The 17326-nt window shown below is 44.9% G+C and overlaps 1 protein-coding gene across 1 annotated transcript; it reads right to left on the bottom strand.

Moving 5' to 3' along the window:
- Positions 1-292: 292 nt before the first annotated feature.
- On the bottom strand, positions 293-1193 carry LOC136506174 (protein LURP-one-related 8-like). Its single transcript, XM_066501294.1, has one exon. It carries the CDS (start codon positions 1152-1154, stop codon positions 411-413), a length of 744 nt encoding a protein of 247 aa, XP_066357391.1. The 5' UTR covers positions 1155-1193; the 3' UTR covers positions 293-410.
- Positions 1194-17326: the final 16133 nt, after the last annotated feature.

Here is a 17326-nt window from a genome sequence, read left to right as displayed (position 1 = left end):
TCACCTGAACACCAACGAAAAAAAATTCAGGCACATGAGTGATGAAATATAGAAGTGTAGAACTAGATGGCGCGTTTTGGGTATACAGTACAAAGGCATAGACAGCTTCCAAGTTCCAACTGTTGGAGTCCGTCCGTAGTGTTTGTTCGTTATAACTACTGTCAATTGTGAATTTAAAAGTGAGTTGAGTGAACAAACTGAAGAAGGAAGCTCAACTGAAAACAGCATCCATCCTTGAGCAAAATCCTGGACGAAGACGACGACGGCGGCGGCCACTGTTACTTCAGTTTGTTGGATTGGACGATCTCCGCCGCAGGGATGTTGTGTTGTCTCTACATGCATGCATGTTGGGTCCCATCCCACTCCCAACCCATGGGCCATGGCTGCGACGTTAACGTTGCAGCTGCCGGCTACACCGACCATGTCCTGCTGCGCAGCACGGACGACGACCGCGCGGACCGGCCACCGGCGAACATCTCATCGAGGGCGATGACGAGGCCCATGGCAAGCGTCGCGCCGAGGCGTGGCTCCGCCACCAGGCGGAACACGTCGTCCCCCACCACGGCCTCCTTCCGGCGGACCTCAGCCACCACGGCGTCCCCGTGCGTGTCCCGCACGGCGCAGGCGCGCAGCCCGTACGAGCCCTCCACCACGTACGATGCCTCGGCCTCGGCGGTGGTGCGGCGGCCTGACGAGGAGGAGGCTGGCACAAGGGGCGTCACGTAGGCCAGCGCCTTCTCCTTCGACGACGCCCTTCTGTGGCGGCGCACGGAGAGGAGCGGCTTGCTGTTGCTGCGCTCCGCCTCGGCATCCGAGGCGGCGTCGCCGTCGTAGATCACCCAGCGCTCCGCCATCATGCCGAGCCTCCTCTTGCGGCGGACGGTCAGGAGCGGGGTTCCCGTGGCGTCCATGAGCACGACCTCGGCGCGCCGGCGGCCGGAGGCGTCGTAGGAGTCGACGCGAAAGGCGAGGTCGCCGCTGGCGTCGTAGACGGTGAAGCCGTCGCAGTTGAAGAGCAGCGACTTGCGCCACACCGTCAGCACCGTGGGCTGCTCCGCCTCGTCGATCGCCGCCGTGCTTCCTGTGCACGCGCCGCTGGTGCTGACCGGGACTGGGTCGGCGGCGGCTTTGGGGTGCACCTTCGTCTTGGGCATTTTTCTTGTCCCCCGGCTCGATCTTGTGGTAACCTGGCCTGGTAGGGTAGGAACGTAGGGTACCTCCCTGGACACAGATCTAGAGGCCTCTGCGTGCTTGTTGTGTGTGGCGGAGCTTGGGGTCGAGTGATTGGCTTGCCGACCGGATTGCAGAGGTAGAAGAGGAGATGGCAATTTATATAGGATCGTTGTCGCTGTGGTGGGCGGACGAGACAAGCGGTCTGTTCCCTGTTGGTTTCTACAAGTCCGGGTGCTGGTTTACTGTGTGAGAGAAAAACAATGTCAGTGTATCTGAAACCAACTGGCGAACATATCGGCAGAACAGGACGCAGGGATCGCATTCGCACGTTACCCCTGTCCAGGCCCCTGGGCTCATCAGGTCAACACAGAGCAACGCACGCGTACAGTGCTCCTGCGGGCCCATGTGTGGCCCTGTGCATGTAATGCCCTTTCCCTTTCAAAAAACTTCATCTGAGCTCCATTAATTAGAAAATCAGATTTTTAGACTCTTCTAACTCTTGAAAACGTTCGATTTACCTTGCGCGTGCAGTTCTGAAAGTGGTTTTGACTGACGTTGTGCCACGTCGGTCACGAAGAAGATCAGTTAGAGGTCAGTTATAGAGGTCATGAGTAGATGATCTTTCGTGGTAGTTTACAGAGGTCAGTTAGACTTACCTCGCTCAATTCGAAAACCAAATTTCTGCACTCTAACTCTTGAAACTGTCCGATTTACCTTCCTAGGTGGTTTCTAAAATTGTTTTGGCTGACATCGCATCACGTCAGTCAGTCATCTTATATGGTGCCACGTCGGCCACGAGAGAGACAAATCAGACTTTCACGATAGTTTAGAGAGATCAACTAGACTATAAAAAAATTATGGAACTATTTTTAAAGAAATCCAAATATTCTTTCTATAATAAATATGCATTCAAAAATATCAAAATCTGATTTAATATTAGAAAATTCATACAAATTTTTTAACTGAATCATGTTCTATATTTTCCTGAGCTAGGAACCATAATCTAGAGCATGATTTTAGGAAACGCATGAACTCCGGCATCACGAGCCCGTCTAAACTGCCTTGATCATGTGCTCCCGGTATATGCATAAACCTACGACAGTGACAACGAACGAGGAAGCGGTCATAGAAGTCGGTTGGTAAGTCTGAGAAGTCGCATGCGGACTGTTGGTGATTGTCCAATGAGTTTGCACACGTTGTCGTTGTGATGTCTCCTAAAGAAGACAATGCGCTACTATAAAGTTATTAAACCACATGATACATGCATGTTGCTAATGCGTAATCAAAGTTCTAATTATATGTTTTATATTTGGAATTTCTCGTGCATGTCTCGATGGTTAATCAAGATATTGCTGCTGAGGAAATGTTTTTTTTTTGTAGTTTCCACGGTGATCTACGCTACGGATTTATCTTGTCTGTATCCTGCATTTCATATTTGGCCTAATTTTCACTACTACACAGAGCTTTTCTACAGGCGGCCGTTTCTGGTTTTCCTAGGCAAGCAACACGTCGGCCTGGATGAAATGGACTGCGTTAATCAGCTTTTTCCGAGGTGGTCGCAGTGGCCGTCTTGAAAAATAGGCTTTTCTCGAGGCGGGCACAATGCCCGTGTGCGAAAATAGGTTTAAAAAAAAGGCACAGGCCCAACGCCGAGCCCGCTACCGGGAACGCCGCCGCCGAGCCGCTTCCGAACCACGCCGCTGCTGCTGAGCCCGCTCTCAGATCTGCGCGAGCAGTAGGTGCTCCAAGCCGGATCCGCCACCGGAGGAGGGGTTGCACGTGCTGCCGCTAGAGTAGATCTAGAGGCCGCCGGAGGAGGAGAAGATCGCACGTCGCCAGAGGAGGGGCCCCGTGCACAGCAGGAGGAGGAGCCCCGCGCCCCACCGCCCGAGTAGGGGCCGCGCGCGCCACCGTCGGAGTAGGAGGCCTCACGCCCCACCGCCATTTGTGCAGATCTAGATCGAGGCCGCCGCTGGAGGAGCAAAAGGAGGCCCGCGCACCGCCGGAGGAGGCCCGCGCGCCGCCATTGGAGAAGGAGGAGGCCCACGCGCCGCCGGAGGAGCAAGAGGAGGCCCGTTTGCGCCACCTTTGCCGCCGACGGAGAGAGAAGAGAGAGAGAGAGCTAAGGGACAGAGAATGTGAGATCGGGGTAGAAACCATAACTCCCTGTATTTATATAAAGCCCGGTAGAAGGTTTGATTTGGGCTTTGGTTGGGCCTCAGGAGTATTTTAGGAGGCGGGCCTTTTAAGAGGTCCGCCTGCGAAAATGACCTCCATTTTCGGAGGCAAGCCTCTTCCGTAAATTAATTTTAGGAGGCGGTCAAAATCTGACCACATGCGTAAATAAAACGTCCACCTCCATAAATCCATTTTGCGAGATGGGCAATTGTGATTGCCTCCATAAATAAAATGATCGTCTCCGAAAATCCTCAGGTATTTTAGAAGACGGTTGCATTTTGTGACCGCCTACGTTAATGTTTGAGCAGTGTCTTGCAAAATTATTTTTTTAGTAGTTTTTAATTTTTTGAGACCATATAAGATTCAAATAATTCTGTACAAGAGAAAATAACGTGGAGCATGATTTTGGGGGAAATATAAAACTGGTTTCATATTTTCCTGAGTTAAAACAAAATTTCTATGATTTTTAATATTAAATTATATTTTTAATATTTATTTAATCTAGACATATATTTGGATAATTTTGAGAAGATTATTTTTATATTTTTTTATAAAGTCTAATTATCCTCTCTAAACTATCACAAAAGCCTGGTTTAGCTCCCACGTTGCTCATGTGGTGTCATGTAGGATGACTGATTTGGCATCAGGTCAATCAAAACTGCTTTCAAAACATCTTAGGGAGATAAATCGTACGGTTTGAAGAGTTGAGGGTGTATAAAAATTGAACCTGTCGGGTGTGGCACTGATCCTGCAGTGCTCTGATGAGTATCATTGCTGTGTTAAAGCATGAACCGACAGCGGTGTCATGAGTGTCACTAGCGATTCAGAGACACTACGTCAAAAAGCATTTCTAGGGGTGATTGTAGACCATTTGTAGGGGCGGTTTGCCCAGCCGCCCCTACGCAAGGGTCTCTACAAATCATGCATTTGTAGGGGCGGTTCCCAGGCCGCCCCTACAAATCGATTAGTAGGGGCGGCTGGTGTTTCCAGCCGCCCCTACAAATCTATTTGTAGGGGCGGCTCTTATTACCAGCCGCCCCTACAAATCGATTTGTAGGGGCAGCTGTAGTACCAGCCGCCCCTACAAACAGGTATTTGTAGGGGCGGTTCAATCTAGAACCGCTCCTACAGTACGTTTTCCCGTAAAAAAAATCAAATTTTCAATTCAAAATCACTTTGCCGAACGTCCCATAACCAACGTTCCGAACCGCGTTCGCGTTGCCGAACGCCCCGCGACCAATGTTTCGAACCGCGTTCGCATTGCCGAACGCCCCGTGACCAGCGTTCGCGTTGCCGAACACCCCGCGACCGCGACTACAAGCATAAGAGTATTCTATAAACTACAATTACAAGTTCAATTCACATGAATATATACAATCCATCATTAAATATATAAATTCCATACACATTGTTATCAACGTCCTAGAGCTAGCCTTTCAGTCTCACGAAGGTGTTGGTACTGAGGATTTGTACCTAACTCAGACTCTCGGTCATGGTAGACGCCTCTGACGTGTACAATCTGGTCCAATATGAAGTTGCAAAGGTCGCCGACGAGCTCTAAGAGTTGGTCATCCTTGTATGGGTCTCTTTTCATTCCTTTCTCTTCTCTCCACTACAAGAAAACAAGTTTCGGTTTAGTATTTCATACCATTTACGAAGTTTTTATACTACGGGTGAAGAGGTTCAAACTTACCCTTAAGGGGTGTCTCCTGTAGGCACCGGTGTTACCCATCATAAAACATATATAGTATCCACAATGTACACTCTTAGGCTTCTGCTTAGGGCACTATGTGTTTTGCATATGAAAATGTTAAGTAATGCTTTTGACAGCCATGTAACGGAGTACTGAAGAAGTAAGTTACACTTACCGCACATAGTGTTTTTATAGCCAGCTTTTCCTTCCTTGCTGGATCATGCCTTCCATGATGATTAGTGACATAGAACCTAAATGCCCTGTTCAAATTATTTTAGCAAATACAACTTGTTAGTATCCAAAAGTGAACATTACAAGTATGTATACAAACATATAAGCTAATGAGGATTGTCGATATGTATACGTCTTGAGAATCGATATGAAGTCTTTGTGGCAGCACCCATGACAGGAGATGCAATAGATCATTGAAACTACAGTCTGACCAGCCGTACTTAGCCTTCAGGATGAGCAGCTCAAGCACGAAATGTAGCAATGTCCAATATGTCAGACATCCCTTTTCAACACCATACACAGTCTTCTTCGATGCTTTTGTCACTATTTCCAAATTTTCTGGACCTTTCGGGCTATTTAGTAAAATCTCTGGTCCAAGGGTTCGAATCATGTTATCTAAATCATCTTCAACTCCGACACGTGCTCCACCATCATTATTGGCACCACCTTCGTCGTTACCATCCCAACCACCAGCATCACCACCTTGTTCATTGCCAAACTCGAAATCCATTCGTGCATCAAGCTCTGCTGAATATTGGGACATGGATTCTATGGTTTCGTCGTCGTATTCCTCCTCATCCTCGTCGTTAACAATAACCGTTTTTACCATGATGAATCTACACTGTGTAGTCCTCAACAAATCGTCGTATAATCAAATGTGATCTGATGATAGTCACATCTGTCCATGCCATACGGTTCTTGCAATCTTTACAGTGGCAAATAATTGTATTCTTATTCTCTTTCAATATCGTTGCATGTTTTGTTGCAGCTTCAATAAATTTATCCACCTCTTCACGGAAACCTGCCTTGAACCTTAACGAACCATACATCCAAGAGTTCCTATACTCCATCTTTTACAACAACAACAAAACAAACATTAAAGGACTACTTATTCAGATATATATAAAAATGAATCAAAGTAATAATTATTTGAGAATAATTGTATATACCTCAGATATATATGAATATAAATCTAATATAATTACATGAAGCATACAAACACACCATGATAGAGGAAAATTAATTAATGGCCCATTTATCCATAAATAATTAAAATACATATTTATTGATTACAATAAACAATTTCAAAGACAACAATTAGCAATAATTATACTTTATCCAATATCTTTCATACAAACCCTAGTCTAATTTTATCAAACATAAATTTACAAAAACGAAATTAATAAAAAAACCAAACCCTAGATCTAGATCACATGCACATGAAACATCCATAAAACTAACTAATGGTTCACTAAAATCAAGAAACATGGACCAAATAAGGGTATGATCTTGTTCCTCTCCCTAATTTACCCTAGTACATTTAAGAGTTGAGTCTAATTTGCTCATAAATAGCTCAAGCACCATAGAAGAGAGAGAAAAACAAAACTCTAATTACTCACTAACCAACCATTAAAACTTCAAAAAAAAGTGTGGAATAGCATTTTCTTACCTTCTACAACCTCTCCATCAAAGGATTTGAGACCAAAACCTTTCCCCCTTAGTAGAGCAATTTTTGGGAGGTGCCCAAGGTCTCCCCACCTTTCTTTCACGGGTTGGAGTGAGTGACCCGAGTAGGAAGAAGGTGCTGCTTCTGTTTTATATGGGGGCCATTTGTAGGGGCTGTTGGTGATTGAGCCGCCCCTACAAATCGGAGCTATAAATACGGGGCCATTTTTAGGGACGGCTCAATCACCGGCCGCCCCTACAAATAACATTTCCAGGGACGGCTGGTGATTGAGCCGCCTCTAAAAATCAGACCCCATTTGTAGGGACGGCTCGTATCACCAGCCGCCCCTGCTGTTCCATTTGTAGGGGTGACTGGTGTCTGGGCACCTGAGCACACCACTGTAGAGGCGGCTCCATCACCAGCCGTCCCTACAAAAAAAATCGAATCGTTGCTAAAAATCATTTTCTACGTAGGGAGAATAACTCAGCAGTGATGCTCATGATATCACTGTTGGTTTATGTTTCAACGAGACAATGATACTCATGAGAGATGTTCTGACACAACAATGATAGCGTATTATCACAGCCCGATCGACAAATTCGCAATGATAGACCACCCATTCACTGTGAATTATCCTTAGCAATTCTGGCAGTGATAGGTGTTCCGACCCGATAATAATTACGTGTTCTGGCGTAGTGTATATACAAGGATCGGATGATATGCGTAACAGTAATGCAATAAGCTAGCTGAACCATCATTCTCAGGCGATGAACTTTTGCACTTTTCTAGCTGAAATGGGAGAACTTTTCCACAAAACTTTCTGCATTTTTATTTGCTGCCAGCCTAATATTCTCCCCTCTCCGTTCCACCATATCATCTCCATCAGATTTTTTATACTCTGCTCTATCTCTTAAATAGGAAATGTAACAGCCGCAATAGATCTTCGATCACATCTCCTATCCCTATATTCTTTAGGAGCTCTCTTAAATCTACCACCATCTCTCTAAAAAAGGGAGACCTTTTCCTCTCCTAAATTAGAATGAGGTTTTATTTGTCAATCTGGAATAAATGTTTTTATATTCTAAAATTATTTTTAAGAGATCTTTTATAACCGGTTATAGAAGAGAAAAATAAGAAATATGATGAAGATGCTCTTAGCTTCCGACCATGCGTGCATGATTACTTGATTAGATGCATGCAGGCGGGGATGGCCACTACCGGAAACTGGCACTTTGCCGAGTGCCGGAAGCTTTGCCGAGTGTATTTTATCGGGCACTCGGCAAAGACGGCTTTGCCGAGTGTTTTTTTGGCACTCGGCAAAGATGGATTTGCCGAGTGCTTTTTTTTTTGCACTCGGCAAAGATGTATTTTGCCGAGTGCCATTTTTCGGCACTCGGCAAAATGCGTCTTTGCCGAGTGCCTTTTTTCTGGCACTCAGCAAAGATGTATTTTGCCGAGTGCCATTTTTTTGGCACTCAGCAAAATACGTCTTTGCCGACTGCCTTTTTTTGGCACTCGGCGAAGAGGCATTTTGCCGAGTGCTATTTTTTTTTGCACTCGGCAAAATACATCTTTGCCGAGTGCCAGAAAAAAGACACTCAGCAAAGAGGCATTTTGCCGTGTGTATTTTTTTTTGCCCTCGGCAAATTATTTTTTCAAAGTAATTTTTTAGGCCCGAAATGAATTCAAATGAAAAACTTTTCAACTACAAAGTTGCATAACTTCTCAAGATCTACAAAGTTTATTTTGGTCATTTCTTCATTTGACAAAACGACAATAATGTTGTTCATAAAATCTACAACTCTCATATGTCTCATATTAGTTTCATGAAAGTAGAAGAGGGATATATAAGATTTATGAATAATGTTACTACCACTATGCCGGATGAACAAATAACCAAAATAAACTTTGTAGATCTTGAGAAGTTATAAAATTTTGTAGTTGGCAACATTTTGATTTGAAATCATCTTGTCATGCAAAAACGGTGTTTGAATTTGAAAATTTTAAAATTTGAATTTTTCAAAAGACCTCGGATGGAAAAACTTCCTAAACGAAAATTGTAGATCTCCAAAAGTTATGAAACTATGTAGTTGACAACTTTTTGATTTGAAATCATCTTATCATGCAAAACTAAGTTTGAATCTCTCAAATTTAAAATTCGAATTTTTCAAACGACCTCAGATGAAAAAACTTCCTAAATGAAAATTGTAGATCTCGAAAAGTTATGAAACTTTATAGTTGACCACTTTTTTATTTGAATTCGTTTAGGACCTCAAACAAGCAATTTACTCTTGGTTTAGTATAATATATGAGGATAATAACGGAATTTAGACATAAGTGACAGTGTAGTGCAGTGATAGAGCAGCAGACACGCGAGGGAGAGGTCGTGAGTTCGAATCCCACCGGCCGTGTTAGCTGCGAATCTTGCGCAAAAAATGCAGCGACTTCGATGGCCAGTGGCGCTGGACGGACGGGCGCTGGCCGGTGGCGGCCTTCCCCGAAAAAAAAATTTGCTATTATTTTTGGGTTTTTTTCGCATTTTCATTTTGCCGAGTGCTTTTCCGGCACTCGGCAAAGGCTTTGCCGAGTGCCCGACAAAAAGCACTCGGCAAAGGCTTCTTTGCCGATTAATTCTTTGTCGAGTGCCCTTTGCCGAGTGCGGCACTCGGCAAAGCCTTTGCCAAGTGTATTTCAGGCTTTGCCGAGTGCCGCAGACACTCGGCAAAGTGCCGGTTTCCAGTAGTGGGCAGCGGGTTCGGTATGGTGTGGGTACAGCATTTACCCGCGCGTGATCATACCCGCGACCCTAATTTTTACCCGCCCCCGAGAATACCCGCGGGTAAGATTTCATACCCACACCCACGCCCGGCGGGTACCCAGTGTGTATCGAGTACCCGTCGGGTATATTCAAGAGAGATCAAATAATAAAATCATAGTAGTATGAAATAATAAATTCATAGACAAACGGCACGCAAATATGTCAATCTCACTTATATGGAGTTTATTAGGACAATATACAGTATCTCACAAGACATAGTACAACATAGATTCATAATTCGATCATTCATGCTCATACGAATAACACAAAACAATTTACATTAGAACTAAAGTATAACAAGTTGATAGCTCACATAGTCACTTTATTTATCCATGCATAAAAATATCATCAGTATAGTTCAACGTGTTATACATATGTTACAAATTACATGGTAAATGAGTTAGTTGACATGATATGCATATGACATATATTCATATAAATTATCAAATTACAGGGTACCCGTGGGTAAATTTGTTACCACCCGCACCCTACCCACATCTTCGCGGCTACCCGACCCATATACCCGCGGGTAAGTTTTGATGCCCGTGCCCTCGGGTACGAAACCCGCGGGTAAGATTGCCATCCCTACATGCAAGAGGTATATCCTACAGACCTCGGGGAGACTGGAATGCTAGTAATAGCTTGTGCAAAAGGAAATAAAAAGAGTGCATTATTATATTAATAAAGCCATGCGGTTCATGACTACTGATAGGTGTGTCAGTGTGTGTGTGTGTGCAGTGACTATGGGGCTTGTTCGAACCCAAGAATTGAAAACACAAGAAAAGAAAAAACACAAGAATAGGATGTAGATGAGATGACAAAACAGAGGATAGGAAAATTGCACGAAACATATAGAAGGTGTTTGGAACACAGGAATTAGAATCAGAAAAGCTATACAACAACCTGGTGTTTTAGCACCCAGGGTGGCTGCGTGATGGGCTGCTCGCACCCAACCGTGGCCGCGCCACCAAGCCCATGCCCGCGCTGCCCACGCGGCCACGCCCGCGCACATCCGGCATCTTCCTGAACTCCGGCGAGCTTCTTCTTCCCCAACTCTGGCGCCGCCTACTAAATTTTGTCTTTGTCCTTTCATAGAAAAAAATTGTTACTTATGATTTGTGCCAAGGAGGAAGATGAACAGCAACCGGAGAGAGGAGGATGATGAATAGTAACAGGGGGGAAAATCGAGGCTGGTCACACTCGGTTGTTGCATAGACATTCCCATTAGAATTATAGGACTCTTTGGTGGGTACCAAAGGTAAAAAAAAGTAATAGTAGCATGTAGCTTCACCTGTGTTAGATGGAAAGTTTGAGTCACTGACAAGCTAACAGCCTGTGTGGTACGCTCCCTTCTTTCCTGTCTTCTGCATCGGGCATACCCAAAGGAAAGGAAACAATGAGACGCCGTTTCCACCGTTTCCACTGGGCAGGAGATAGTGAGGTTTCGGGAGGGAAGTGCAAAGTAGCGTGGACACTTGTTGCCAGGCCTTTGGATTTTGGGGGGCTGGGAGTACTGGATTTAGAGAGATTCAGCCGAGCCTTGCGCCTAAGATGGCTTTGGTTCTTCACATGGACCAGCCCGGAACGTCACACTGAACTACCATCAGACACAGTGGATATTGCTTTATTCACCGCTGCCACTAGAACGGCCAGGCCTCGGCAATTATACGCCCTCGATCTACTTTTCAGCCACATTAGACGAAAAAATTGATTAGTACGAGATGCGATACTAGGTGGAAGATGGATTGGTGACATTGCTCACGACCTCACCCCAGAGCTGCTGGGTTAGTACTTCAAGCTTTGGAGAGCAATACAGTCAGCTCAATTAGAATCAATGTTTTAAATCGCCGGCTACGCCTCTTAGCTGCTGGCCTTTCGAACAGCTAAGCGTAGCTATAGCGGAAGATAGCTGTAGCTATAACATTTAGCTGTTTTTGCAAAAAAAAAGAAAGAAAATTGAAGATGAAGCCGCTGCCACTGAAGATGAACCGAAGAACTGAAGATGAACTGAAGAGGAAGCTACTTAGGGTTGGGGAAGAGGATCTCCGGCTGGCCACGCGGCTTGGGGCCCCCTTGCTGTCGCCGCCGTCGCTTGGATCTCCGCCTGGCCGCGCCGCTTGAAGCTCCGGCTCGCTGCGCCGCTTTGGGGGGGGGGGCACCCCTTGGAGTTGCACAGAGGGCCGCGCAGCTTGGGCCCTCTTGCCGCCGGCGCCGTCGCTTGGGCCCCTCGCCGTCACCGCTGCCACTTGGATCTCCGCCTGGCCGCGCCGCTTGAAGCTTCGACTCGCTGCGTCGCTTGGGGGTGGCACCTTGGAGTTGGACAGGGGGCCGCGCCGCTTGGGGCCCTCTCTCCGCCGCCGCCGCCGACGAAGCGCAGACGACGCCATCGAAGCGCCGCCTCCTTTTCTACGCCGCAGAAGACCGAGAGAGAGAGAGAGGGAGCTAGGGTGGCGCTGGGTTATGGACTTATGGTGGGGGTGGGCCAGTGGGGGCTCCTGCTGGGCCGGCGAAAAAATCGGCCTGCCGCTAAATTGAGCCCATTTGTAGCGGCTATCTCCAGATATCTCCAGCTAATAGCTGTTTTCATTCCATAGCGCAAAAAATTGCATATCTTAGCTTTTTCCTTGTGGAGCAGCTATCTCCGGCTAAGCTATAGCCGGAGATTTAAAACTTTGATTAGAATTCAATGATACAGAAGAAAATATGATTGTTTGGACTTCGGAAAGCTCAGGCAAGTACACGGTCAAATCAGCTTACAACATCCAATTCGAAGGGCAAATTAACTCGATCAAACTTCCCAAAACTGATCTGGAAAGTATGGGCACCTCTGAGATGCAAATTCTTCCTCTGGCCCCTCCAAGAAAAATTGTGGACATCGGCGCGTCTACAGCTCCGATTCGGGAATGGAAAAGTAACTATTTTTGTGCTTTGTGTGAAAGGAATGTCGAGACAGCGCAACACCTATTTTTAGAGAGTGTCCCTGCTCTCGCAAGGTCTGGGGTTTGGTCGCACTTTGGAGTGGTTGTCAGAACCTGCATCCGGCTCAATGGAAGGAGGAATAAGCTGAACTGGAATCCTGGTTTGTCCAAGCGATCTGTAGAGGAAGCAAATATTTGGAGTTTCTAGGATACATTTAGTTAGGGAACAAGATTCTTCAATTATTTAGCACCCATGCCTTGATTTTAATGGTCTATTAATTAAATTTTGAATGGCGATCAAATTTGGATCTAGAACTACATCTATTACTATTAGTGCAGCAAAAGTGAACAAAAATTCCTGGAAAACTTCTCCCATTTCGTCTGGCAAAGTGCAAAAGTGCAGCGCCTGAAAACGATACATGTAGCTTTATATATATACACTTTAATAGTAGAAAATAATCACACTTACAGACAATAGCAGCTAATGAGACTTTTGTCGAGAGAGTCCAGGTGGCATAGTTGGTGTAATTCTACAAACTCGATATATATAACGTCATCGCTATGGAAGTAATGTTGGTTTCTAACTCTGACAGGAACAAAGGCCTCTCCCCATTCACACGCCGCCATGTACCACTTGTTTAGCAGGTCCATTTGCGTACCCAGTTCACCTAAGGTCTCAGGGTTGTATAGACTCTTTCCATGTTCAAATTTCTTTCAAGGATCCACTTTCGGAGCAGATGGTCCTTTAGCGAGCACTTGGGCAAGGTCCAAACCAGTTTCCTCGTAAAACTGAGCCAGCTCCTTAAAATCGACGTCTAAGTCTAAGTTTGAACTATATTCATTACGAACGACAAGAGGGGGGACTGATTGTTGTGATTGTTGTCCAAGTTGTGCAACATCTTTCCCTGGTCTAGTCTTTTTCTACGCCGCCTCAAATGACTTGGTGAGAGAGCAGTCGTAGTCCGATTTTGGTAGGGTCTTTTGAGATTCCCGCTTTTTCTGGTCCACCTTCTTTCTTAGAAGATCTGGAGGTAGGTAGAAGTACGGTTTCTCCGGGTTCTCCCTCGCTTCTCGTTGCTTTTTCACTTTTTTGAAGAAACTGTCCACATCTTTTTGTACTGCGGCATTTAATTCTTTTTCACTTTTCTCGTAAGACAGTTTTTGGAGAATAACTGGATTAGATGAGGCTTTCTTCTTTGTCGGCTAGTGGGTCAACGGCTTCGTTTGCGCAGTGGACCTCTTAGGAGTTGGCTTCTTTTTAGTCAACAAGGGAGGCGGGGAAGCCGTTGGAGACCTCTTTGGAGGCGTTGGAGACCTCCTTGGAGGTGGCGGCGGTGGCGGCGTTGCCACCTGATTTCCTAGAGCACTATGATGATCTGGAGATTGGATAATTGGACTTAGGTTGGTGGAGACCCTGCTGTGTGAGTACAAAAAAGAATAATTGGGTATAAGAAATTATTATTTTTAATCATGCATGTCAATAGAAAATTAGTGAAAATTTTTTTATTTACTTTTGTCCACACCTATTGTCTGGCAATTGAGGAAGCGGCGGTGGACTAGAGACCCCAGGAATAATGATGTAGCGCTTGCGCTATAGTATGAATGTCTTCTCTCCTTCTCCTAGAGTCTTCTCCCCATCACCTCCTGGAATGTCAAGAGCCAGATCACTAAAACCTTTGTTAACTCTATCCACTAAGACGCTAATATATCCAGGTGGTATTATTGCCCCATGGATTCTTGGTGTCTTGGTAGGATCTGGAGGAGAAAAAATACCGAGAGCCACCATGATTGTGGCATTCTCTTTTGGAATATGTAGCTCACATGATGTAAACGGTGCAGTGATGTCATCCACAGGGAAACGTAGCATTGCGTCATCTTGATTTGACAACTCCGTGAAAGCGCAGCTGCTTTTCAACTGATCAAGGGGGCTAATATTAATGTTGATTCCTGGATCTGATGCCTGCCTTTGGGCACTCATTGCTATTTGCACTTGCTTTATGATTTCGTCCTGCATTCTAGCTTGCATGTTTTTTTCATGCTCTTGTGCTTAAAGCAACGCCTCCCATGACTCATGAACATATTCCTCCAATCTGCTGATCCGCGCTGCTTCCTCATCCTTCCTTCTCTGTCGGCTTCTGTAGGTATCTCTGTCGTTAGGGAAACCATGCTCCCAAGAAATATTCCGTCCTAAACCTCTCGTTTGGGCACTGTGTTCAGTAGTCCCGATGACATACGTCAGTTCATCCTTCTCTCTATTGGGCCTGAACGCACCAATACCTTTAGCTTGTAGAGCATAAGATAATCTTTGTGTTGCTCTTTCGAGTTTTGGGCCATGAACTAGCTTCCCGGTCTCTAGGTCCAGTCTTCCCCCATGAGCGAAAAACTAATTCTTCGCGTGTTTGGGCCAATTGAGTGATTCTGGTGTGATACCCTTAGCAAGAATGTCCGCTTCCATTTTTTCCCACTTGGGAATGGCGGTCGCGTAGCCACCAGATCCCATGCCATGGTGGTATATCTTCTGTCGGGCATTCTCTTGGTTCCTTCTCACCCGTTCCTCACCCTCTTTTGATGTCTTGTACTGTACAAAATCATTCCAGTAGGGCTTTAACTTCGCGAGCGGGCCCCTAGTATTGAAATTGGGCGTTAGGTTCTTCTTGACGTATTTTGTGTATAGGGATTTCTTCCAAGTCTGGAATTGTGTGGCCATCTTCTTCATAGCCCACTTTTGAACTAGCTCCTTTAATTCATCATCATTGATATCATCATAATCATCCGCTTACAACGTGAAATGTTGAAGGATATCATCCCAAATTAAATTCTTATCAAGATCAGAGACAAAACTAACATGAGACTCGTTGATCTTTTGCTTCCATTCACAGGCACTGATCGGAAGTCTTTCTCTTACAAGGTACCCACAGTGTTGCACGAATTTCCTTGCATGTGGACCAAGTGGTTCGCCTATCTCGATATTGAATTCTGATATTATGTAGCGCCCCTCCAATGGCTTTTTTGGGCCTCGAATATTTTTGCTTTTCGCCATTGTGGTCGTCAATCCAGAGGGCTACGTATAAAAAAAAGAATAAATAAATATCATGTGTACACATAATAGATGATAGACATTCAAATATATATATACAATATTCAAATATATATATAAATATATATACCTCGCCAGTATTTTCTTGCACAATATTTTCTTGGTTATCTTCAAAAGCCAGGTATTGACTCCCGTCATCTACATCCTGCTGGTCACCATCGGTAAATTGAGTGCCGGTGTTGATAATATTCATCATTTCTTCATCCATGTTGTCTCTCGGGGTAGCCATCTAGCTTTTACTCCACTAGATATATCTATAAAAAAATAAAACATGTTTCAATAAATAACCATCCATATTAGTTGACCTTGCTTACGTGATCATCTTGGCGAGCATTTCTCCATCGGACGGCGCCGTACATGGCCAAGGAAGAGCTCCGATTCTACGAGGAAGGGAACACGGTCTTCCACGACCGTTGCCGCTCTCCCTCGTAGAATTAAAGCTCCTCCTTGACGTCCGTTACCGCTCGGCAGAGAACATGCTCGCCGAGATGAACACGGTCCGCAAATTCAACTAATATGGATTTTCTATAATTTGCTAACTATTTTCTAAGTTTTTCATTTCATGGAAAAATTAATTCTAAAAAATAAAAGGCATGATTTCTAAGTATTTCATTTCATGGAAAAAATAATTCTAAGTGACCTGCTCGATATCGGCGAGCTCGCGGGCGTTTAGGTTCCCGAGGATAGTAACATTTGTAGATGACATTTGTAGGTCTAAAGTTATCAAATATCCATCAAATTATAGCTCAAAAACATGTTTCAACAAATAACCATCCGTACTAGTTGACCTTGCTTACGTGATCATCTCAGCGAGCATTTCTCCACCGGACAGCACCGTACTTGGCCAAGGAAGAGCTCCAATTCTACGAGGAAGGGAACACGGTCTTCCACGACCGTTGCCGCTCTCCCTCGTAGAATCAAAACTCCTCCTTGACGTCCGTTACCGTTCGGCAGAGAACATGCTCGCCGAGATGAACACAGTCCGCAAGTTCAACTAGTACGGATTTTCTATAATTTTCTAACTATTTTTGAAGTTTTTCATTTCATGGAAAAACTAATTCTAAAAAATAAAAGGCATGATTTCTAAGTATTTCATTTCATGGAAAAAATAATTATAAGTGACCTGCTCGATATCGGCGAGCTCGCGGGCGATTAGGTTGCCGAGGATAATAACATTTGTAGATGACATTTGTAGGTCTAAAGTTATCAAATATCCATCAAATTATAGCTCAAAAACATGTTTCAATAAATAACCGCGATGCATGATATACCAGGCATGCATCTAACTTCTCGTACTCCTCGCCACGGTAGAGGATGCAGTCATTAGGATATGCATGTATCTTTTGGATTTTTAATCCCAAAGGGCAGACTACCTGTTTTGCTTCGTACGTAGTGGCGGGCAATTCGTTATCCTTCGGAAGCATCTTCTTTTAGATTTTCAGTAACTCCTCAAATCCCTTGTCAGATACACCATTCTTTGCCTTCCATTGCAGCAATTCTAGTGTTGTACCCAACTTTTTCTGCCCCGCATCACAAGTTGGGTATAGCAATTTCTTGTGATCCTCTAGCATGCGCTCGAACTTGATCTTCTCCTTTTCACTTTCGCATTCTCTTTGTGTGTCATGAATGGCCTGACCAAGATCATTAGCGGGCTCATCTTCTGCCCCTACCTCTTCTTCAGCTTCCCCTATTGCAGTATCATTGAAGGCCCCATATTCAGCAATAATGTCATCATCGTCCCATTGTTGTTCTTCACCTTCTTCCATTACAA

Source organism: Miscanthus floridulus, chromosome 14 (genome assembly GCF_019320115.1).
Source record: "Miscanthus floridulus cultivar M001 chromosome 14, ASM1932011v1, whole genome shotgun sequence".
Taxonomy (NCBI): Eukaryota; Viridiplantae; Streptophyta; class Magnoliopsida; order Poales; family Poaceae; genus Miscanthus; species Miscanthus floridulus.
The sequence above is the reverse complement of the archived record's forward strand: the minus strand, read 5'-3'. Positions and strand labels throughout refer to the sequence as shown.

Bases quoted from the DNA above. Each gene is read 5' to 3' on its own strand.
- LOC136506174 (XM_066501294.1), bottom strand. From the start codon at position 1,154: ATGCCCAAGACGAAGGTGCACCCCAAAGCCGCCGCCGACCCAGTCCCG.